Below are 25,385 nucleotides of genomic sequence, written 5' to 3'. Positions count from 1 at the left end.
TTCAAGCTCCTCTGACTCGAGCGACGAAGACAAAAAAGGCAACAAGCGAAGCAAAAAGCAAAGCTTCAGAAAGGGCAAGAAAAAGGCAAAGAAGCCTAAATCTCGCCCCGTGGTTGACGGTTCTACAGAGGACTCGTCTTCAGATTGTTTGGACTCTAACGACAACAGCTTCTATGCAAAGAAGAAGAATTTTTATAAAGCCAACCAATATGACTTTCTGGAAGATAAAAGCAAGAAAGTCCGAGAGTTTAAGGAAGGTGGACAGTCAATAAAATTTGACACATTTCTGGTTATAGAGATGCTTCGAAGGCTGTCTTTTATACAGCAGTTTGACATCGCTTTCTTTGGAGGACGGTACTCACTCTAAGGGGAATGCTCAAACTTAGTGGTCCACGCTTCTATTAAACAAGACAGCGCCAGCTAAATGACTCAAATTCAAAAGGCTTTTTATTTCTTCATGGCTGACTCGAGAGTATGAACGCGACATACGAACTGCTTGGAACCATCTTCGGATGACCAAGAAGGATACAGTGAACGCTCATTGCGAGAGATTCTGGAGCTCTTTTCTAGCCGCCTCTTCATTCAAGAAGATCTCGTTCAAAGAGCAGATCGAGCGGTTTACCTTGGGTCTTCCTACAGAGATCCGAGATCACTGCTTAGAACAAAAGTCAGCTTCCATTCAGGAGTTGATGAGTTATGCGAAATGGGGTTTTGCCATTCATTCAGGCAATTTGACCTACCCCACAGATGAACTCATGACGCAAAGGGCCGAATAGACTTCGAAAAATGAAAGTAGAAAGAGGAAGAGCAACCCAGAAAAGAAAGAAAAGGATGCACGGCCCAAACTCACTCCTCAAGAGAGGGCTCTCTACATCAAGGAGAGGAAGTTCTTTGGATGCGGGGAAATTGGACATATCTCCGCGAAGTGCCCTAAAAAGGCACAGAAAGAACAGAACGACAAGGACGATGAGAGGCCTGAGAGTTCGAGAGCAGCTGAGGAACGTGGACGAAAAGGCAAGATGAAAACAGGACTGGTTCCAGATTGCGTGGGTACTGACCCGAGCATGATGGACGAGAGTACAGAACTTTGCCGAGCTTGGGGCAAAGTAAAAGACCAAGAAGCCCTTATCTTCTTTGATGGAGGAGCCAAGGCCACCTTCATTTCACCTGAATTGGCGGCGTGGCTCGAGATCACACCCGATTGGATGGGACCACTTGCAGAGGCAATTCTAGCGGCACCCGACAGGGATGAAGCCATTACACCTGTCATTGGCAAACTTTGGTTGCATTGTCCGGGGTATTTGGGGCATGAGGACTTCTACATAATGCCTTTGGAAGGTTGTGATGTTCCCTTGGGAATTCCCTGGTACCACAAGAACAACGCCGTGGTCGACTATCGGGCAAGGAAAGCGACTTTGACCACAAAGAAGGGCAGAACCATTGTACTCGATATAAAACTTAAGGGCGAGTCCGTCCCTATTGTATCAGCTTCGACCATTTCAAAATTAATGAAATCCAATATGTTTGTTTACTAGATCTTTTTGAAAGAGTTGAGTGATGAGGATAGGACAAATATGTCTGAACTTGATAAAGAACGCCAAGATTTTCTCCACGCTCATGCCGATTGCTTCTCAGAGGGCCTGCCAGGCGAGTTACCACCCGCTCGTCCTGAAGATCATACCATTGATCTGATGCTTGGAAGCACACCACCGAACCGGCCACCTTATCGTGTGAGCCTAGCCCAGAACGAAGAAAGTATGAACCAAGTGAAAGACCTCTTGGAAAAGGGTCTTGTCCAGCCTAGTACTTCACCGTACTGCTCTCCAGTGTTGTTGGTTTTGAAGAAAGACGGATCTTGGAGAATGTTCATCGATTATAGAGCTCTCAACAAAATCACCATCAAGAACAGATTTCCGATTCCTAGAATCGATCATATACTTGACCGACTTCAAGGATCCTCGTTCTTTAGCAGGATCGACTTGAAAAGTGGATATCAACAAATCCGAATCGCGCCAGGAGACGTCTACAAGACAGCCTTTCGGACAACTTTTGGGTCGTTTGAAATTTTGGTGATGCCTTTTGGCCTAACCAATGCTCCTGCGACATTTAACCGGATGATGGACACGGTTTTTCGAGAGTACAGACTATTCGTTGGCACTTTCTTTGACGACATCATTGTTTTCTCCAAGGATGAGGCAGAACATAGAGTACATCTGCTTCAAGTCTTTCAGGCACTACGAGATCACAAGTTGGTGATTAATGCGAAGAAAAGTGAATTTTTCCTACCAGAGATACACTTTTTGGGACACATTGTCTCAGCAGCGGGAGTGCAGATGGATCCATCCAAGATAGAGACTATCCGTGATTGGCCCGATTTGAAGAATGTCCATGAAGTTAGAAGCTTCTTGGGATTGTGTTCGTACTACAGGCGGTTCATTAGAAAGTTTGCAGAGGTTGCTTCCCCTTTGCATATCTTGACACAAAGGAGTCCCTTTCTCGTGGGGACCCACAGAGGTGACTGCCTTTCAGACATTGAAAAGAAATTGACTACGGGACCAGTTTTGACTTTGCGAGACTTGCAGAAGTCATTTGAAGTATATTGTGATGCTTGTGGTCGTAGTCTGGGTGCGGTCTTAATGCAAGAAGACCATGTCATTGCTTACAAGAGCCGATTGTATTCAAGGCCGGAATTGACAGCACAAATTTATGAGAAAGAGCTTTTGGAGGTTATCCATGCTCTTACTCAGTGGCGGCATTACCTACTCGGAGCGGATTTTACTGTCTTTACAGAACATCAGAGTTTACGCTACTTCTTGTCACAGAAGTAGCTATCGGAAACAGAAGCAACTATCGGAAACAGAAGCAGCTATCGGAAAAGCAGATGCGGTGGGCGAAAAGACACCGGAAGGTACACATCGAGGAACCTTTGGTTGTAGTCTTCCATGGTTTTTATGGCGAGCATTTTCAAGTTACCCCATTCTCCCAAAAGCTGTAGTTCGAATAGGGAGGTCATGTAGCTTCACGCAAAAATATCCTTGAAAGCTTGCCAAGCCCTTGGAGCATGCGGCTAGGTAGCAATTGAACTCCACCATTGCATAGCATTATCTTTCAAAAATCCCGCACCTCAAGAGATCTTTAATTCTTCTATGTAATTCCCAAGGCATAGATGTTGTCGAACTGTTGCAGGAATTGCAAGGCTTTCTTGATATCTTTCACTCTAAAAAAAGTGAAAAATTTTATTGTAGTTTCTCCACCCTTGAAATCCTTTGGTTGATTTGGTGCGTACTCCAATCATTGTATCCGGGTGGAGGTGGTGGCAATCACCCTTCATGTGTCCAATTTGTCCACACTTGAAGCATCTTCCTTCACTAATATAAGTTCTCGATTCTGCAAGAGAGTAATATTTTCCTTTCTTGGGCTGATTGGGTTTTGCTTCTACATCTGAGGCAGTTCGTTTCTTCTTTTGACAAGAAGAAGAAGAAGTAGAAGTGGGCTGATTATTAAGAGCTTTCTACTTAGCATGATAAGTGCTTTGTTCTAGCTTCCTGGGAGTTCTCTTCTGGTGCATAGCATCAGCTATGCAAGCTGATTCCATAAGTATTTGTAAGTTGCCTCGTGGATAAAGCATCATAGCCTTTTGCAAGGCTTCAAAGTTCATGCAACCCGGCTTCAACTTCCTCATCTTCTCCAAATCTTCAATCTTCTTGAATGGGGTCACTTTAAAGAGAACGTCCCAAAACTTATTTAATTGAGAAAGTCGATCCCATTCTTTCTTTACTTCTTCCTCATAGTCGAGAGGAAAGAATTGAGTATAGAATTCCTTCTCTGATTCAAAAAGTTGATCCCATTCTTTTTTTACTTCTTCCTCATAGTCGAGAGGAAAGAATTGAGTATAGAATACCTTCCTGAAGGCAATCCAATCTTGAGGCTTGTGTTTTTCGAGGATAAGAGTCAACCACCAATGCCTTTTAGGTACATACTGACATGGCAAAGCTTAGAACTTTCTTTAAAATTCTTCCACAAATGTGACTTCAAACCGGCGGATGAAAGCTAGAGCTTTGTCGTTGTCCCGCCGTCCGTTGTAGGAATCGAACTTTACATCTTTGTCACCTGACTTGAATGATTTCTGTCTACGGTGCTTTGTCTTATGATGCTCCTTCTTTCTATGTCTAGACTCCTTGTTGAGAGGAGTTCTTTCCTTCTCCTGCAGCGGATTGTCGAGGAACATGTCTTTTGGAGAGACTATGTCATCCAAATCTTTCATAAAAGAGAACTAAAGAGAATCAAGAGGATTCAGTCCTTGAGCCTTTATATTAAACCGCACATGACGTTCTGGAGGCTTATTCTGACTCTCGTGCATGCGGGAGTAACAACTAGAGGATTTTACTGAGGCTCTTGTCTCTTTGGATTTTGCCGGATTTCTCCCGACTCCAACAGCACTTTCTCCTTCCCTTTTTCAAGGGTATGAAGAATCTTTTGAACTTCTGGAGAGGATTGTTTATGTTTGATGTGGAACCTCTGACCGGTGGTTTAAGGAGCATTTAGTTGCAAGCTGGAAACCTCTGAACGACGCAGGCCAGTGGTCTGGGGAGCGTTTACTTGTATTTGGAGCCTCCAAGCGATGCAGACTGCGGTCTAGGGAGCATTTGGTTGTATCAATCCTCTAAACTCATGGCCCGGACCTTTTTAGGTTATTTGCGGGTGGAATGAGGAGGTTAGTCATTGAGTACCTTCATGCCTAAGACCATTTTGTTTTGGGGGAGTTTTCAACGGCGCTGTTTGTTTTTATGTCTTGTGTTGCATCATGATGTGTCAACCAGTGAATATTCAAAAATTGGGTGAGATTGCAAGGGTATGTAACTTTAGTGTACTGAGACACATCAACGAGATAAGGGTGTGATGGCTAATTTTTCTCGGTTAGAATATCAAGAGCTTCGACATGGAATGAGAAAACTGAATGACCCTCAGGATTGACTTTATGATATTTTTTATCTAACTTGAGTTGTTTTGCAGAAATAATCGCAGAAATAATCGCGAACGATTGCTCTTCTTTCAAGAAGGGGGGATGTCACAGTTGATGTGTCAAGCCACTAAAGATCCAAAGGGTTAGGACAACCTAACCCTAACCAACGTGCAGATCCCAACCGAGTGGCCTAAAACCTCTGTCGAGTAGCCTAAATAATAAATGGGTTAGGACTAAAAATCCGAACTCTCCACAACTTACAGGAACCAGCTGAGGGGCCTAAACCCTTAAAATAAAGCAGGTCATCCACACACTACACAATTTGTGTGAAAGTTGATGACATGGCATGTTGAACGAGACTTTCACGTTTTACACTGATGGTTGATGACGTGGCAGTGTTGTATTGATAGCCCACAAGGCTGCTTGCTTTTGGACCAGATGCTTTTAGACTTGTTGCTTTTCATGTGATTGCTTTTGTACAAGCCAGGGGCCTCTAAACATGTGCTGTGGGCTTTCTCTCTGGCATTTTGTCGCGTGGAGATGTAGAGCAGAGCCACAAAGTTGTACTTTACCATTGCAGTCTGGGAGTGGAATTGCGCCACTCCGTGTCGTGTGGATTCTCTCTTTCTTTTTGTTTAATTGTTTGAAGTGCTAAACCTTTGTCTCAGTTTGCTCTTCTTCAGTTTGTATGTGGTGCCCATCCCGCTACAACAACCCACATTGAGACTCGAGAGAAATGATGATGAGATACAGAGACAAGAGACAGCTATACCCCGTTATACCTGAGATTTAGAGATAAAGAGGTATTCCTCCAGTTACCCGCCCCTTGAAGGACAACAGTCCCAACTTACCAAATTCTTCTAGAGATATAATTCAACATCCTCTCCTATCACTCAAAGAGGACTGACAATACATGTAACAAACTTGGGAGACCCCAAGTCTGGAATTTGGCACACAACACGAGAGAGAAATTTCAAACAAACTTAATCACAATTAATGAGAGATGACACGGCCCGGTGTAGTTTCGTGCCCAGAGGTATTGGCCCCAAAGTCTCACGCCCCTTTTGTTATTTGTTTTTATATTAATGCTTGGTCAACAAAGGTTCTTCTCTGCTCACTGCTCTCAGCAAACTGAGGGAAGAGAGCCTCCAGGTACAAATTTATAGGCCCTAGGCCTTCTCAAAAGCAATACATGAAAAGCTTCAAATCTCAAAGCATCAGGTCCGAAAAGCTAGCGCTCCCAATAGCCAACGCAAATATTGGGTTTCCGTACAGTCTGCCTCGTCAGCCAGCTTGCCAGCGCATTTTTTCGGGTCTGCGGTATAGCCTGCCTTGTGAGCGTAAAATGCGAAAATCCTGCCACGTGAGCAGCTGCACGATTTTTTCTTTAGTTTTTGTGTCCTCGTGGGCCCCATCAAACGGGACCCCCATAAGTTGGGACAACTTATAAATTGTAAAGGGTTTGTCCAGGTAGCACATGCCACATCATCATTTTGTGACATACCCCCCTCTTGAAAGAATTGTAATTGTCCTCCATTACGCCTGCAAAATCAAACACAAGCCAGAAACTAGTTCAGTAGACATAGATTCTAAGAACCGACGCACTAGACGACACAAATTCAGCACTTACACAAAGACGACAGTCATTGAACATCCACATCGCATTCAAATCAAATCACATAAACTCCATCAAGATCTCGGACCATGATCTCTCGGCAACATTTTTAGCAATCACATCTAGATCTACACCCGATCTCACTGATGTCGGATTGACTAATTCTTATTGCTATCATGTGCATCTCATATGGAAATCTCAAGACCGAAATGGTGTAGTCATTTCGTCTTTCAAACATCCACTCAGACACGACTCACATGAGGGAGCACACATAAATCAATCATTTCGGGAATTCCCATTTTGAAGTAGTCATACTGCAGAATACTGTCAGCTCGTCAATATCCGTGAAATCCAAAAGAAAATCAGTGACTTTATTCCATCTGGGTAATCTGTAGCAAAGGAGCGGAGTAACTCCCCTCTTGTGCAGTCCTGTCTGTACCAGATTCAACCTTGTCGATCTGTGGGATCTCTCGGAAAAGTCGGAGCTAGACTGAAAGCCTCAAGGTAAAGGTCTTATATCCGAGGAGTATCTGCTAGGTCCTCCTCCTCCATCAACTTCGCATCCAATGGCGGATAGTTCTTGAATTTCACTAAGAACCGCTGTATCGCTTTACTTTCACTTTCCTTTCCTTGTGAGCCAGTATCTATTCGGGAACGAGTATCTCCTCACTCTCTTCTACTTCAGGTTGCTCGTCGGGCTCCTCGTCGATTGACACCTCACCCTTGAAAGGTTTCAAGAGACTCACATGAAAAGCATTGTGAATCTTCCAAGTATCTGGCAACTTCGATATGAAGGATACATCATTTATCTTCTCTTGAATCTAGAAAGGGTCATAATATTAAATACTTAGCTTTGGAAAAAGCCGCTCCTTTCCCTTTCTTTTCTTGAAGCGTGCCTTCTCAAATTGTAACGAGCACCCAATCATCTTCCTTCAGTCCCGTTGATGTTTATCAAGTGCCTTCTTATGCCGTGCTTGAGACTTCTCAAGAGCCTCGCGAACCTTGGCAAAAGCAATGCCCAAATCTCTCGTGTAGTGATCCGCTTCAAAAATCTTATCTTTGGTGCTTAGAACTGGAGAAACCTTCTTAGCACTCTCGATTACTTCAAATGGCGCCTTCTTTGTCAATGGATGAACCATGTTCTTGTAGGCAAATTCCACCAAGGGCAAGTACTTTCTCATTGAGTCTTTTGATCCGAAATGTAAGACTTCAATAAATGCTATCTCAGATTGCCCATTTGTTTGTGGGTGGAACGAAGATGAGAACTGCAACTTCATGAACATTCTTCAAATTGGGCCAATCACGTATAGTCTCAATCTTGGCCGGGTCCATCTGTACTCTCGCTGTTGAGACGATGTGCCTCAAAAAGTGTATCTCCGGTAAGAAAAATTCACTCTTCTTGGCATTGACTACTAACTTGTGATCTCGCAATTCTTGAAAGACCTGTAGAAAATGGTGTCTTCTGTTTTGCCTCATCCTTGGAGAAGACTATTGCCCATACCCACCCGCCCCTGGGAAAGTATTGCAATGGATTTCATTTTTTATCTCTCGAGAACACAGAGTGGTCAGGATGGTATCTGGACTGTTATTGACAGATTTAGCAAGCAGGCTCATTTCATTCCAGTGAAGAAAACAGTCAAGCCGGATCACTTAGCGAGACTGTTTGTGGCCCAGATCTTCTGATTACATGGCATGCCCGAGACGATTGTCTCCGACAGGGACCCTAGATTCACGAGTTTGTTTTGGAAGGCAATTTGGGAGAACATTGGCACGCGGTTGCAGTTCTCGTCATCTTTCCACCCGCAAACTGACGGGCAATCTGAGATTGCTAATTCGGTAGTACTAGATTTATTGAAGTCTTACATCTCGGATCAGAAGACTCAATAAAAAAAGTACTTACCTTTGGCAGTTCTTGGTTAGATTCAAGAACTATCCTGCATTGGATGCGAAGTGGATGGAGGAGGAGGACCTAGCAAATACTCCTCAGATTGTGAACCTTTACCTTGAAGCTTTTGGTTTAGCATAGTCTATTCCAAATGGAACCCCGAATTCAGCTTGGTCGGAGATCTGCGGTCAGGAGATTTTTAGGCGGCAACCCCGAAACGGAAAATAGGCTGTAAATGTGCCAAGTGGCACATTTCTATGCACCTTCCTCATGCAAGAAGAGGTGGCGCTGAATTTATAGCTGGGAGGCTCATTTTGCAAGTTCCTGTCACAGGTTAAGAGCTATGGAGTGCTTCCTTTCCCTCTTATGTACAGTGCTGTGCCAAGAGTGATGCCCTGCACGCTACGCACTGCCCTCTCTCTCCCCTATGGCAATATGTTATGCCCCACTAGTGGGCTTTTCAATTGACCAATGTACAGTTGTGTGGGTTCATGAGGTTTCACGTCAGAAATCTCGTCCGATTCAAAGGGCAAGTAGCCCTACAGGTGCGGGAGCTCGAGCACTTGCTACGGATGCGACCGGAAGGCAAAACAGAGCCCGAAACAGTGAATTACAGCCTGCTGTGTATTTTTGCAGGTTTAGGGTTTTGGCCCTAAACGGACCCTGATACCCCCAGGAGGTTCGGGGACGCAAGGGGACCGCTGTACATGTGATCTGGCGCATTTTCGGGGCTGAAAACAGAGAATTCAGCGTGCTACAGATTCTCGCCAGGTCTTGCAAAGTGCCCGTAGGCATCGGGAAAGTCTTATATGCGTGGGAATACTGACTGTGAAGGGTCCTAGTACAGTTATGCTGCCGAAATCGGGCCAGAACAGTTGAAATTCAGCCAAGGTTTGCGGGGCAGCTTGTAAGGAACCACAACGTTTATTCCCTCTTTTAAACAATAAAGAAATACCGAAAGGGGCGCCTTAGTTAGGGGCCAGTCTGGTATCGGTCTTCTCATACAGGTCTTCTCATACAGGTGCAATCTAGCAGCCTATATCCCTTTCCCCCTTGGTTGTGTCTTAAAACTACAGGTAAAGTGGGCGACAAATTAAATGGGTGAAAGCAAATAAGGTTTAAGTCTAAAGTCTACCGCCCTTTTTGGATTGAACAGACCAGTTTCATTGTCTGTCAGTGGTGGTAGTGGTAGGCCACGAAGTTGACGCGGTTCCGACTATGGTGCAAGTATATGGGTATGATTTGCCTATGCAAACTCGACATTACTGTGTCTTGCTCGCCAAAAGCCGACCTGATTCTTGACGAGGCCCTTGGTTCTTGACGAGGTCCGAACCTCCTACTCTGTTTTGACAGACTTAACCATTCACGCAGGGGCCTTGATTATGTCTTCCCCTAGTACTCCAGCACAGAGCCGCAAGAGCTTTCTTGCGATGGCGGCTGCTCCAAAAAAAGACCCTTTCGCCCGTCAAGATGTACAGATTACAATCTTGGAGACGCAAATCCAAGAGTTAATCAAGGAGAACGCATCGCTTAAGCAACGCTTGCATTTGCTAGAGGAAGCAAAAGAATCAGAGAGTCGAGATTTACTTGCAAAAGCTCACAAAGTCGAAGTTTCCCTCACCGAAATTGTCATAGCGGTACAAAAAGAATTGCACGAGGTAACTCACAAGAAGCTCGATACACAAATACAAAAAGTGCTACAAGAAAACCGGCGGCAAGAGTCTCTTGGCCTCAAGGTCAGGATTGGAGGGCTCAACTCTCCATGGTGCACCGAAGAAGACACACTCGAAGAAGCCAACACCAAGCTCAATGATATCCTCCAACCAATCCACATCAAGCCCGATTCCATCTCTTGGATCAACGATACAAACAAGGCAGTTCCACCCCAGCAATGTACTCTTACATTCAAGGACAAAGAAGCACGGATGAAACTACAACAACAATCTCGCCTCCTCGAGGGAAGAACACTTTGGATTGCCGAGGAACTGACTCCACATCAACTCAAGCTTAAAGCTAGCGAGCTCAAGAAGATGCACGAAGCTCATAAACCATGTAAATGGGCCGTCTACCGAGGTGGTAAAGCCATCATCCGGGAGTTTCGAACTCCTAAACCAGCATCTCTGTCTCTTAAACCCCCTTAGGATCTTCTATTTTCCTTTTGCCTCTTTTTCCTTCTAATGGACCCTCAGTCCCTAAGTGATATGTATCTCTTTGAAAACCCTGTTGTAACGCTCTCTTTTTTTATCCCATGGGTAATATGTGACCTCCGAGGACGATAATGAAATCTCTCTCTCTCTCTCTCTCTCTCTCTCTCTCTCTCTCTCTCTCTCTCTCTCTCTCTCTCTCTCTCTCTCTCTCTCTCTCTCTCTCAGCACCTTCATTCGCAATAGCATTCACTTTATTTGTGATCATTGCACTCTCTCACTAAAGGAACGAAAGGCTCTCCCTTCCGTAAGTAAAAGGAACCCTTGAGCACAGTTCGGAGCACTCATCTTGAGCAAGATAAACACACTTCCGTTGCGCCTTACACCCTGGGTTTCGTATCGTAGTTACAGGGAATGGCCATTTTCATGTCTCCGTTCCCCGTTCCCATCCCGATTTCCCGTTCCGTGTTTCAGACATGAGTATCCGAAACAAGGAATGGTGTTCCATGCATGTTGTTGTTCCGCGTTCCCCGTTCCAATTTCCTGTTCCGGATAACTATGTAAATTCGTATACCAAGCATGGAGTATTGGGTCTATCAATTGTGGAAAGCATTGTATGGACTGAAGCAGGCTAGACGACAGTGATACCTCACACTTGACCAGTTTCTTGTGAAGGTGAGGTTACGGCGTACCTCATCAAATTCAAACTGTTTTGTCGTCTCTGATGGCTCTTTGGTTGCCATAGTGATTGTCTATGTGGACGATCTCATTTTCACAGGCTCATCAAGTCGATCATGAAAGCTATGGAGACGTTTCGAGATGACTGATCTTGGGCTTCTTCACTATTTTCTTGGATTCGAGATTTTTCAGACACCATACGGCATCTTCTTTTCTCAGTGGAAGTATGCGAAGGCTATCCTGGAGAGATTCCAGATGGGCTGCAGACCGATTGACACTCCTCTTGAGCCCGGAGAGGACATTTCGCTTCACGATCCTTCCACAGGGATTGACTTGGAGCAGTACAGGAATGTTGTTGGCTGCCTCATATGGCTGACTTATTCCCGACCAGACATCTATTACACAGTTTCTGTCCTCGGTTCCTTCAACACCCGACCTCGTCAGCGACATTGGCCGTGTGCCCAACGTACTTTGCAGTACATCAACGGCACCTTGGACCATGGTGTGTTATATGGTCTTTCCAAGGGTTGCACCTTACTTGGTTGGTGCAATTAAGATTTGGCAGGAAATCCAGATACTCGGCGCTCTACTACAGGAGTAGTTTTCACACTCGGCTCGAGACCCATTTCATGGAGCAGTAAGCGACAACCCACCGTTGCGCTATCTTCCACAGAGGCGAAGTGTAGAGCAGCTTGCTATGCTGCTTGTGAGGCCATATGGCTACGGAGATTATTGGGAGAGTTGTGTTTTCCCCAGACTGCTACGACTCGTCTTTTGTGCAACAATCAGAGTTGCATTGCTATCGCCAATAATCCTATCTCACGCTCGGACAAAGAACATTGAGGTGCAGTACCACTATGTTCGAGAGTGGGTTTTGGCTAGAGATCTTCATTTGGAGTATGTCCCTACAGCGGACAATGCAGCAGACATCTTCACAAAGGTTGTACCTCAGCGGACCTTGGCTTCTCACCTTCGACTCATCTGTGTTGTCTCTGCATTCGGCGTTGAGGGGGATGTTAGAGTTACACCACCGTTGCTTCGCCATTTTGTACGGCTAGTGATTGTCCCAGGTTGGCCACCCATCGCACATCATGTAGATTGCATGGGGGACACTTTAGCACGTGTCCGGTCATTTTCTGAGCCTAACTAGGTGCACACATTTTTAGCCCATTTTGGGCTTTTATGTTTTTTGCACCAGTTACACATTTTGCCCTATCTCAACCTAAGATTCTGTAAATAAAATGCTTAGGGTCTTGTAGTCATTCAAATTGTGTATTGAGAGCATTATTTGCAGAGCACTTGTGTTTTCTCTCTATCTCCCTCCCTCCAACATATTTGACGCTCGTGGCTCACACCCTCTCCGATTCACTCTCACAGCAACTCACCTGGTAAGCCCTCAAAGAAACAATCAAACTGAGCTTGCAGAAAATCTTGTCGTTCTTTTTTGAGGTTTGACCTCAATCGTCATTCAATTCTTTCAAGAAAATCGAGTTCAAAAAACTGGATTTCATCAGGTGGGATGGACTCGCCTTTCAGGTTTCCATCAAGTACAATCTCTTTGCCTTGCCCTAAAATCGACCACGGCACTGTTTTTGGGGAACCAAGGGATTCCTCGGAGGATGTCACACCCTTCCAAAGGCATGATGAAAAACTTGCATAGTCACAAGGGACGCATCCCAAGGAGTGGGGACGGGGGACGGGGCTCAAATGGATTTTTAGTGTAAAAAAGAGGACGGAACGGCAAGTGGGGACGGAAAAGTGGGGAGGGGAAGCCCCAAAAAGGGCGTCCCCTGTGACCATGTGAAAAAGTCCTTGTGCCCTACATACCCCTAACAATGCAAATGTAATTTGCCAATAACAAGTGCAAGGGCAACATCTCGTCCCGGTTCCGCTAGAACAACCTCGGCCTGTGACCCCATTTTGTTGGGCGTAATTCCAAATCGAGCCGCCAATTCGGTTGAAACTGGCCTTGGCTTCTCCATCAAAGAAAATAAAGGTTTCCTGGTCTCGCACTTTGCCCCATGGCGTGCAAAGTTCGGTAATTTTGTTCATCTAATCAAGGTCAGCGGTCCCCACAAAATCTGGTACCAGTCATGCTTTCGTCTTTCCTTTTCTTCCGCACTCGACTACTGCTCTGTAACTCTGACTTATCTTCTAGTGGCCTTCTCGTTCATCTTCTTTTCAAGAGTTCTGTCCAACTCTTTCTGCGAGTATAGGTTCTGCTTGTTTGCACTCATCTGTCCTTTCAGCTTTTCTATGACCTCAGAGTAGAATCAATGGCTTCACGCCATCTCGAGTAAATCTCATCAATCGGGTAATCCTTCAAGTGTTTTGTAAATCTCTGTCTCTGGAGTACTTGATCAATCTTTTCACACATATGCCAACCTACAGTCGACGTTTGTACTCCGTTCTGGCAAACTTTTCTGCCGAGAATTTGCCCAAATCTTCATTCTTTTCTTCAGTTCCCGTGCCACATTTCAACTTTTCTCTGCCTACCCACTAAGAAGTGTTATCTCTGTCAGATTCTCCGCAAGAACCCATGTGTAATTCCGGAGTTTTGTATGGCTTATTCCCTCTAAGACAGAGCGATTAAGACAGGAGCGCGCCCGATGTGCAATGTACGAGGGTGGGAGTGGCTAATAAGTCCAAGGTCAAGCACGAAGATTCTTTCACAAAAACCTGTGCGCTGTAAAAAGGATCGGATCCTCCGTAGAAGAAGAATCTTTCTAAGCTTTGATACCACTGTACAGCTTTGACACTCCAAGCTAGAAAATAAAAAGCAATACACGAACAAAAACTTCATAATCACTCAACTTTAATAGAGAGAGAGAGAGCGTCGACACACCCAACGTCGTTTCGTGCCCAAAGGTATTGGCCCAAAAGTCTGGCATCCCTTTCGCTATTTCTTTTTTATTAATCATTGCAAAGTACAACTCCCGAGGAACCTCTGCTCTCAAACTCTGCGTCCAGATGCTCAGCAAAGTGAGGCCCCAAGGACTCATATAAACTTACAAGGGATGCCAAAAGCTACCAACGTGAATCGCGGAAATCCTACAAGCTTCCACGTGGCACAGCCAGGTGAAACGCAAAAATTCGTACAAGCTGCCAGGTCAGTAAGTCAGCGTGAAATCCGAGACTTCCGTACAGCTCTACCGTGTCATCATTACTTGTGCAAGTTAATTTTCCTTTGTCCCTTTGGTCCCTTCACACGGGGTGCCATAAGTTGGTGACAACTTATAACTTATAGTCTCTCATTTTTACTGTAATTTGTCGAGGTTGTCATGCCACGTCATCACTTTGTGACAAGTGCTACAATCAAGCCAACGTTTTGCAGAACCAAACCCTAGCGTTTTGCCGAAACTAGCCCTAGTGTTTTCCAGTCTCAACAGATCATCCTAGCGATCTCAATTTTAAGCAAACAAGCCAGTGTTTTCAGTGCTCAACCCACTTCCTCACCAGAGATGCCTCACCAAAGATGCCTCGCCAGAGATGCGCGAGATCTGCTAATGGCAGTTGTCCAGATGCGGTCAGGTACTTCGGCAACTCAGCATTGCAGAGACATGCAGCTTAAAGAGAATGATTGGGTGCTACTCAAGTTTGAGAAAGCATGCCTCAGAAATAAAAAAGGACAAAGAGAGGCTTTATCCAAAGCTGAGTATGTGATACTATGGTCCTTTCCAGATCAGTGAGCAAATCAATGATGTTGTTTTCAGATTGAAGTTGTCAGATCATTGGAAAATTCACAATCCTTTTCATGTGAATCTTTTGCGTCCTATTAAAGGACAAGTACAAGAAGATATGATTGCTGACGCGCAACTTGAAGTTGAGGAAACACAAGAAATCCCCCTTCAACTCGATTAGATACTGGCACACAAGGAAAGAAAGATTAAAGGAAACCTAATCCGGAAAAATATTGGGTCAAGTTGCGAAATTATCCGGCTTTGGATGCCAAATGGATGGAGAAGGTACTTACTCCTCAATTATTAGAGCTTTATCTCAAGGCTTTTGAATCGGGTCCTACATTGCCACCAAGAGTTCAGGATGATTCAACAGTTGAGTCTAGTACAAGACATGTTGCATAAAGGAGAGCTACTCCACTCTCGTCACATATCAACACAAATGATTGATAGTTGTTTTTTCTGACTAGTTTTTATCCTTTCGAGGGGGCTAAGCTGACGACACTCTGCCATCACTATATATTTTGATGGAAGTTGCCACAACAATGACTTAACTCTCATTTTGACTGATGTCTTATCATTTGATTGAGTATGATTGGACGGAATGACTGCAGCATTCTATCTTGATGATGTACTGATTCATCAAAGACATCCGTGGAGTTCGAGTTAGAATTGAATATGATGATTAGTATGGATAAATCTAGTGCATCAAAAGTTCCGATTTGGATTAGATAAGTTGGGTACATGGTATAAGTGCATCAAGACATTCGTAAGAGGTTTGTCAGCTCTGGATGTGAAGGCTAATATTTCTACTCCAGGCTATCAAAAGTTCTGATGAGGATGAGATGGCTGGATAGATATTCAATTCATTCTAGTGCATTAAAGACATCCGTGGAATTCAAGATTGAGCTAGATTTGATTACTAATCTGATAGATTCTAGTGCATATGGAGCATGTGAGATTTTGAGATTGAACTAGACAATTATGCCTAAACTTGTTCAAGACAGATACATGTGATGCATGCCATCTAGTTTGTACCATTGATGCATGTTCATGATTGATTAATTAATTGATAAATATTGTTGTGTTACCCTAGTTTTGTTTGCAGATGTAATCGAGGACAATTACTATTTTCTCAATGGGGGGATGTCACAAGTCAGCCAAAACAGTGAGGCACATAACACAAATCAGCCCTACAGTAGGGCACCCTTCTTTTTATAAGACAAGGGATCGGATAAAGGAAAAGCCAAAGATCGGATAATTGAAAAGCCAAAGGTCTAATAAATGAAAAGCCAAAAGGTCCAATAAATGAAAAGCCAAAGGTCGGACAATTGAAAAGCCAAGGGTCAGGGACACTCAAAAGGCTAGGCCAGCACCTATATAAAGACTCCTTCGAGAGCATGTAAAGAGGAAGAATGGATCATCACTTTTTGGGTAATATTTTTAAGCTTTCTTGAAGATGACGAAGGTTTGAGTACTTGTGAAGATCTAAAAGGACTTGAGCACTTGTGATACCAACTTGTATTGGCATCTTTTGCAATATAAAACAAATACCCTGCGGGGGCGCTCGTCTTGAGGCCCAACGCTTCTAGGAAAAGAACTCTCTCTCTCTCTCTCTCTCTCTCTCTCTCTCTCTCTCTCTCTCTCTCTCTCTCTCTCTCGCGCGCGCGCTTCACTTGCGCTACGTTGACATGTTCTGCCACAATCTAGCATGATCCGGTAGCTTAGGACTGAGCCTGGCACCTTTGTGAGCCTCTGGCAGGACGTGCATGGCCAGGCCGGTCACACTTGCATACCCTCTCTTGCACAAGACAACATTTCATCATGTAGGCAATTTGCCGCGCAAACCACCTCTTAGGACCTTATGATTTAAGAAGTTAATTCAGCATTTTGATTAAATGAATCGTGGGGGTTGCCTTATGTCTGCTCAACCCAGCCTTTGGTGGGTATAAAGGGCAGCCCATGGCCAGCGTTTCCAACAAGAAGCAGAAAGGGGAGAAGACCAACATTTTCCTCTCAATTTTCCTTAGCGTTTTCAATCACGTTGCTCAGCATTTTCAGCCGTTGCTCAACATTTCCAGCCAGGTTGATCAGCCTCATCAACCAGAACAGCCAACGATCTCAGTCCCTTAATCGCCAGCAGTTTTCAGTAGCCTCGTCGTGGTAGCAATCCCCTTGCCATCGACACAGTTAGCAGTTCAGCATTCAGCCATAGCCTCGTCTTCGTCATTGTCGTTGTCAACACAGTAACTAGTACCAATACCCAGCATGAGTAGCATCACCACCCATTAGCATCACCATCTCAACATCAAGTCATTGTATGAGCATTTGTGCAAGCATAAAGAAAGTACTTGCTCTGGCAACACAGCAAGGGGGCCCTTGAGGATTGGGACCCGACATCCCTGTGTCGTCTCTTTTCTCTCTCGTCTCTTCCTTTCTTTTCAGTTCAGTTCTTTCAAGTGAAGTAAAGTGTCCCTTGTGTTTGTGCAGAGTACTAAATCCGAGCTAAATCCATAAACACTTCCGCTGCACTTGACTCTCTCTCTCTCTCTCTCTCTCTCTCTCTCTCTCTCTCTCTCTCTCTCTCTCTCTCTCTCTCTCTCCTTAACGTACAGAAATGTTTCATGATGTGGAAGGCAGTTGCATGGCTTTTGCAATGCAATTTCCGAGGTCACGCCCCTTTTATCAAGGCTCTCCGACAGACCTAGCCTACATGCTTACTTCATTGGGATATAGACCAAGCACTCTACAGATGATTCCAAATCCCAGTCATCAATTGGACCTTTCCCAGAGGCATGGAGTTTTTACTACGACTTGCAGCATCAGTCTTTGAACCATGAGGAAGGCTCGTTGTGCTCACCTTCTTGGCTCACACTCTTCCTCTACATCCACCACTTTGACAGCTATTTGGACTGAGCTACTACATACTCTTCGTAGCCCACTGAGGTACTTCGGTGGGTTCCTCCAAGGTAGCGGAGAGACATCGATACTCTTTTCTTTGCACATGGGCAAGATATTCAATCCTTTTCAGTCTAGACCGTGGTCGCATCACCCAGCACTATGCACCTCCATAGAGGTTCATTTTGCATTCGTCATACACGCCACCTTGATGTATACATAGCCCTCACATTGCACACCCTGTCTGGTAGATATGACATGAGAAAGAAGCAAAGCTCCTTGAGCACACATGCCTTGACTAAAGATGAAGCTTTGGCGTAAGTCTCAAAAAACTCCCCCAAAGGGCTTTTGACATTAGACATATATAACCAGGCAGACGTGTTCCACGCATGACTTGGCCATCAAAACTTTGCCAACAACGGAAACCTGAATGAGCATCCAGTGTGAACCTACATCGTTGCCCAAAAAAAGAAAAAGATGATAGCAACTTTCGTAAAGGATCCAAGGAAGGTACTTCCTTCAAATCATGGAAACACACAGATTGCACTCTGTACTCCAAAACATTCATACCAACCAGATAACGATGCTCCCTTCCTCTTCAGCTTACATACTACCATCGGCGAGAAAAACTTAGCATCAAATGAGAGTACCCGGGATGAAAGACCATGAGCTCCACCCAGCATTCGGTGCGCCTCCAAGTATAATTCTCGAACGTCGCGACACGACGAGGGAAGAGACGGTGAGCATTTTAGTGCACGCCGCATGTACACGAAACCCTTGCAACGCCAAGCTATGGCCATCTTTGTCTGCTGCTGTAGGAAATGTTACGTATACGAAAATTAAAACGGCCTCTTGCCCTTAACATTGCGTAGCAAGGTTAAGGCTGGGTTCACATCGGCCGGCGGAAGTCGTGAGCAAAAGCTATGAGCCAATCATAAGCTCTCTCTCTCTCCCTGCCTTGTGCACATAAGGTGGTGGAAGGTGATGACATGCCAGCCACGTCGAGGAAGAGAAAACCTTTTTCTCTTCCACCCTCCCTTGTTCCTCTTTCGAACACCCCCCCCCCCCTCTTCCCCCTCGCTCGTGAGCACTTCCACTCTAACACCATTTTCCTCCAACCTATGGAGCATTGCCATGCAAGCAAAGGGAGCTTGTGCAGCTACAACCTTGTGTGAATACTAGGGAGGCGGAGGAGATCAAGCTATATGTGTTCCGCCTGGAAGTGAGAGAACCTTGTTTGTCTTCCATCGTCGCACTATGAACCCAGCTTAAGACTTGTGAGAAATTCAAAAGGAATACCTTCGTCCATGTGTGTGTGTGTGTGAGAGTGAGAGAGAGAGAGAGAGAGAGAGAGAGAGAGAGAGAGAATTGATTGAAAAAGAGGAAGAGAGAGGAGTGATGTGCCTTTAGGACGGATCGCTTAAGCATAGGCATGGTAGATAAAAAATACACCTATAGAGATAAAGAGAGAAATAAAATATATGATAGAGCTTACAATGTATAAACCAATGTAGCATTCATTGTTAATACATATCATTAACAAAACTAATTAGATACTATCATTCAATAAAAAGAGAAAGAGAGTTGATTGCATAATGTTTGTGCATCACAAGCAGTTAGAAATGGTAATTGAATTGTCACTCACACTACAAGAGGTACTTAATATTAGCGACGCTCGCAGTGCGACGCTCAAAAGTAAAAACCCACGGCGTCGATATGGGCGTCGCTATGAACGTCGTTAAGTTACAAGTAAACTAGCGACGCCCATAGCGACGTCGACATGGATTTTTTAAAAAAAAATCGAGTGCGTCCAAAAACTCAGATCTCAGATCTGAATTTTTGGCGCGCACTCAAGCAAGCTAAGGTAACCCGCGCTCTCCCTCTCTCTCTCTTTCTTCTCCACACACACACACACACACACACACACACACACGAAGAGAGAAAGGAGAGCCAGGTATGCTCCTTCCCTCTCCTCAGTCTCATGTTCGCTTCCCCTCTTTCTCTCTCCTTCTCTCTCTCTCTCTCTCTCTCTCTCTCTCTCTCTCTCTCTCTCTCTCACACACACACACACACACACACACACATTGTGTTTTTGAGAGAGAGAGAGAGAGAGAGAGAGAGAGAGAGAGAGAGAGAACACATGCATAAACAAAGAACACACACACACATGCACAAACAAAGAATGCATACACACACATTGAGAGAGGAAAAGAGAGAGAGAGAGAGAGAAAGAGAAAGATATAAAACAAAGAGAGAGAGAGAGAGAGAGAGAGAGAAGAAGAAGAAGAAGAGAGTTTTAACGTCGTAGGAAACTATCCCAAGAGACCTTAAAGATCTAGTCGACGAGGACTTGAACTCAAGATCTGTTATTCAAGAGGGAAATGGCATAATCAATCTACCACACTTGGGTGATAGAAAGGTTATACCATTTTCCTCCTTTTATTAGCGCACACACACGCACCCACACACACACACCCGAGAAGAAGAGAGTTTAATTTAACGTTGTAGGAAACTATCCCAAGAGACCTTAAAGATCTATCCGACGAGGAGTTGAACTCAAGACCTGTTATTCAAGAGGGAACTAGCATAACCAATCTACCACACTTGGGTGATAGAAAGGTTATATCATTTTTCTCTTTTTATTGGCACACACACACACACCCCACACACACACACACACGAGAAGAAAAGAGTTTTAACGTCGTAGGAAACTATCCCAAGAGACAATAAAGATTAGGTTAGATGTAGACTTACGTTAGATTAGATTTAGGTTTATTTTTAGTTAGATTTACATTAGATTAGATTTAGGTTTATTTACATTAGATTTAGATTTACGTTAAATTACATTAGATTTAGATTTATTTTGAGTTTAAGATTAAATTAGATCTAGATTTATGTTCGATGGACTAGTTTTTTTTAGATTTAGGTTAGGTTTTAGTGCATGTCAATGAAGGTGCGCTCATGATGGTAAGCATTGTATGAAAAACGCTTGCTCATATGAAAAACATTGAAAAAGACTCCGTTTTCCTACATTAGAAAAATTCCTGCACTCACAGCCTCGACAGTCCATGCGGACCAGCAATTCCACCTGCATGTTCGACTGCTGCTACCATACAATAAGCCATCATGATTAGCCAATGGAAGAGCAAATTGAGCCTACACAAAAATTACTGATGCAAGATGACGATTCCAAGGTTCATACACACCACAACCCGTCAAATCTAGAGTAAGAATTAAGTGCTTTGATCAGGCATCAGCTACATTGCAAGAATGGCGTACCTGCATGCTACAGACAAAGATCTACTGTGAAAAGATGTTAAGATGCTATGAAATTCTACAGCTAGAGAAGAGGCAAAGGGGTTTTGTCCACTACATGCACTATCATGTAGACGTGGGTGTGTAGATTTCTTGTACCCACAAATATAGGCATTGTCCAATAAAGACGAGATTATAACCCGGTGGTTTGATCTTCGTGCACCTCTAGACCAAGGTGTGCGGGGATTGGACATGACTAGAGAATGTGAGGTAGTTTACAGTGTGAACAAAGAGAAAGAGAGAGAGAGAGAGAGAGAGAGAGAGAAAAGACGGAGAATGCCAATAGAAGATTAAATTTGTTGTCCAGGTTATAAGGTTTTTACCCTCGTTATGAGTAGTGACGAGGCTGTGGGGCCGTCCAACTGAAACACCTATCTCTCAACGAGGCTCTGATGTCCTTGTAATCAATGCAAGCATGCTGTGCGACGGACAAGACGCATTTCTTTGCAACACGTTCACAAATTTGGCGAGTTCGATCCATCTATTATAGATCGATTTGTTGCTAATTATAACTCGTTGGACTCTGACGCAGGCCAACAGGCAGCAATCTTGCAACACAATAGACGTGTTCGCAGGAGCTTTGGTCAAGCAGCATATGTGAGACCACAAGATGTAGCCTCTGACAGCTCGAGGGATGATCATGCAGACCACGTTCCCAACGAGGCAATGTTTGAGCCCGAGATTGATGAAATGATCGAGACAATCATGGATTCAGAAAGGCTTATCTATGATGATATGAAAAGAGAAGCCGATACGCCATTGTATAATGGAGCATGTGTGTCTAGATTGAAGGCGCTCCTAGTTCTTCTCAACATGCAGACAAAGCTTGGATGGAGTGACACTAGCGTCACAACGCTTTTTAGGTGATCTATTACAATTAGTTTACTTTATTAAAAAACTCTAGATGTATAATGATCTGATAGATTTTTACACAATTGTACCGTATTTTTTTCATTGTGTAGATTGCTCAAAGAGCACATACTGCCAGTTGAGAATGTGATGCCAAATTCCAGAGAGGAAGCAAGAAAGATTTTGCGAAACTTGGGGATGGATTACAATTAGATTCACGCTTGTCCTAACGACTGCATTCTTTTCGGAGGGGAATACATAGACATGGAGAAGTGTCCGAAATGTGATTCTGAGAGATATCGAGTAGATCTCCACGGAACAAAAATTCCGCAAAAGGTTTTGTGAATTTTCCTCTGCTTCCTCGCATCAAGCATTTCTTTGAATGTAAGTCCATGGCTGCCCTGGCATCATGGCTTGAGGAGAATAAATCTTCGGATGGTGTGCTACGGATTCCTGCAGATTGCAGTGCATGGAAACATATAGATGAAACATGGTCGGATTTTGCCAGGGAAGCTCGAAATTTGCACTTAGGCCTGGCTATGGATTAGTTATGTGGCTCTGGCAGGTGATATTTCATCCTACAAAGTCTGCATCAAATTGGTGGTACGTCATAGAGGTAGCCCCTCGTAGTGCACGGACGTATGAAGTCTACCATGTGCCAATCACAACGGCATCCATGGAGGAGATCGGAGAAGATGCTCAGTCAGAAGCCGCTGAGGTGGTGCCAAACGAGCATCAAGCTGCTACTCTCTATGGGGTGGGTGCATGCAGAGGATCTACAAGATGAAACGGAGGACATCTGTTTAAACAGAGAGCTCTATATAGATATAGGAAGTTATGATGAGCTTTGCGAGGATGAGAGAGAGACCTCTTAAAGCCATAAATATTGTATTTGAACAATCTAGCTCCGTTTTATAATGTATATTGTATTCACGTGGCTTTTTGTCCATTTCTGTCTATATGCGTCATTGCATCATTGTATTTAATGGTGATTGCATCATTACGTCATTGTATTTAATGGTCTTTGCGTCCACTCCATGTATGATTGCTCTAAGTATGTTCTCACCAACAGGGACGACGAGTACTGCGCTTCGAGTGGGATGGAGACTGAAGCTGCAATCGCGAAGCTGGTTTTCTCAAAATAGATGTTGCTCGTTCCACCACTAGATCTAGCTGATCGAGTGAAAGAGACACCAAGAAGCACTACTACTGCTTCTCAACGTCTCTTTCACCCAATCAATTAGATTTAGTGGTGGAACAAGCAACTTCTATGAGTAGACATTCGTGATGCAACTTCAGTCTCCATCGCACCTGGAGCGCAGTGCTTTTACAAATTCAGAGAAATCCCACGAAATCTCTCTACACAGGAATCCCTCCCCCTTTATGAGTCCCCTCTCTCTCTTTCTCTCTCTCTCTCTCTCTCTCTCTCTCTCTCTCTCTCTCTCTCTCTATCTACATGTCCATGTTTTCTTCTCCATTCATTCAATACTAAGATTAAATGTTCGTGTGTTTAATGCAGGTATGGATGATGACGAGTTTCTTTCTTCTTTGTCACCCAAGTAGAGGAGGTGGTACGAGGAGCGTCATCGCTCTGGAGCACCATCACGTGTTCCTACTCCTTCAGCGTCTCCCTCTGTTTCGAAGCATTCAGCGCGCTCCGAAGCTTCGGTGTCGACGAGATGATCTTCACACTCGTCTAGGCACTGACGCTCTAGTGGTGGCGGCGACGGTTGTTGTGGGGATGCCGCCGCCGATGCCTCCACACCGCCTCGTGTTCGACGAGGCTCTTTACCCTCCCCTTCTTTGCCCGCCCCCACACCAGCCACAACATCTCCATCTACGCCAAGTTTTGTGTGGCTGACTATTCCTAGCAGCTACACACCACTACCTACTCCTCCGGGAGCCACCCCAATCGTCGACACTCCTCACTTCGGGGCCCAGACTCCGGTGGAGACACCTAACGTCCGTACCCCCATCGACACGCCGCTAAAGACCCCTGCCGAGACACCCAAGTTTACGCATCACCGATGAGAGGGCTTGCCTTACTCCGTTGACTTCAACGGCGGCATCATCATGGATGATGACGGCAAGAAGGTGATCTCACGCATGCGCGGTCTTTTCTCTCAGGTGTTTAGACACTACATACTAAACACCTGGAGTGAAGTACCAAGTAATTTAAAAGACATAGTCATCAACATACTTCATGACGAGTTTCCCGTTTCAACACGAGATGACCGTTTCAATGAAGACCTGATGAAGGTTTGAATGCGCGAATACTGCAAGCGCAAGCGTTCTGAAGTGCAAAAAGCAATAAAGCCTGGGTGGAACAGACCAGATTGGGTGGCCAAAGAAGATTGGAAGAATGCGAAGAAAGTAGCGTGCAAGAATCCTGACAAGTGGAAGCAACAAAAGGAAGCAGCCAAAGCGCGAGTAGAGGCGGGGAGCTCGCACCACTTGGGGAGCGGTGGGTGGGCATCATTTGAGGCCGATTTTGTAAGTGTTTTTGCATTGCTCTTTAGGTTTGATAGTTTAGGGTTTAAGGGTTTTTAAATTCTAACATAATGGATTCTTTGTTTGTTTTGGCAGTGGTGGTCGATGACAGGACGTGACCCCACACTGTACGAGCGCGAGTACACAGGCAGGAAGGGCTTAAACGCCCTGATGGACATTCTGAGTTCTCATGGCGGCATGGTTAGTATTATAGTTTCCTCTTTTCTATTTGTTGTATTGTTTTGTAAATAATATGTTTATACTTACAAAAAGCTGTCTTATTGTTTTTTTTTTTGCCGAATCCGACAAATACGCCGCTTGGACGCGATGAGACGTCTGATTAGAGGACGTCAGTCTAGTCATAGCTAGTAGCTAGATATAGCATTAGTTTCCTTTTGTCATAGCAGATGTATCATGAGATGACGTGTATACGTATTTTTGTCACTATTGAAAAACCATGTATATTTTTTGACTAGTGACAATGGTGTTGTAACTATTTACTTTTGCAAAGTTTAACAATCAACTGATTTTGCCTATGATGTCTACAATTGTTATGGATTTACTTTTGTAAGTTTTGTATCTTTATTCTACAAACAATATTATGGATGATGGAGTTAATGGTTATATTGTCTTGTGAGTGACTACTTTGGGTTTATATCTAAGCTTGCACTTTCTTTCAAAGGTGAATCTGAGCTTATCTTGGATTCATTTAGGTTTACTCTATTATTGGAACATTCAATATGGGTGATGGGTTGAATGCCCTGCCACCAAAAAAATTTACTATCGGGCGTCGCTATATAAGGCTCTGCAGCGTCACTAAGCGCGTTGCTATATAAAGCCTGTAGACGTCGCTATGAGCATCGCTATACGA

General features: G+C 44.3%; 1 protein-coding gene across 1 annotated transcript in view; it reads right to left on the bottom strand.

The window, feature by feature from the left end:
• LOC147444764 (nifU-like protein 5, mitochondrial) overlaps positions 1 to 18,776 on the bottom strand; it is a 119,949-nt gene extending 101,173 nt beyond the window's left edge. Inside the window, exon 1 of the mRNA XM_086527295.1 lies at positions 18,511 to 18,776. Coding sequence (XP_086383421.1) covers positions 18,511 to 18,660 — 150 coding nt within the window. The 5' untranslated portion in view covers positions 18,661 to 18,776. The remainder of the gene's footprint in view (positions 1 to 18,510) is intronic.
• Between the last annotated feature and the right edge of the window lie 6,609 nt (positions 18,777 to 25,385).

The sequence above is a fragment of the Adiantum capillus-veneris genome, chromosome 13 (assembly GCF_014529385.1).
Source record: "Adiantum capillus-veneris isolate H3 chromosome 13, ASM1452938v2, whole genome shotgun sequence".
In the NCBI taxonomy this organism is placed as follows: Eukaryota; Viridiplantae; Streptophyta; class Polypodiopsida; order Polypodiales; family Pteridaceae; genus Adiantum; species Adiantum capillus-veneris.
This window is presented reverse-complemented; position numbering and strand designations above follow the sequence as displayed.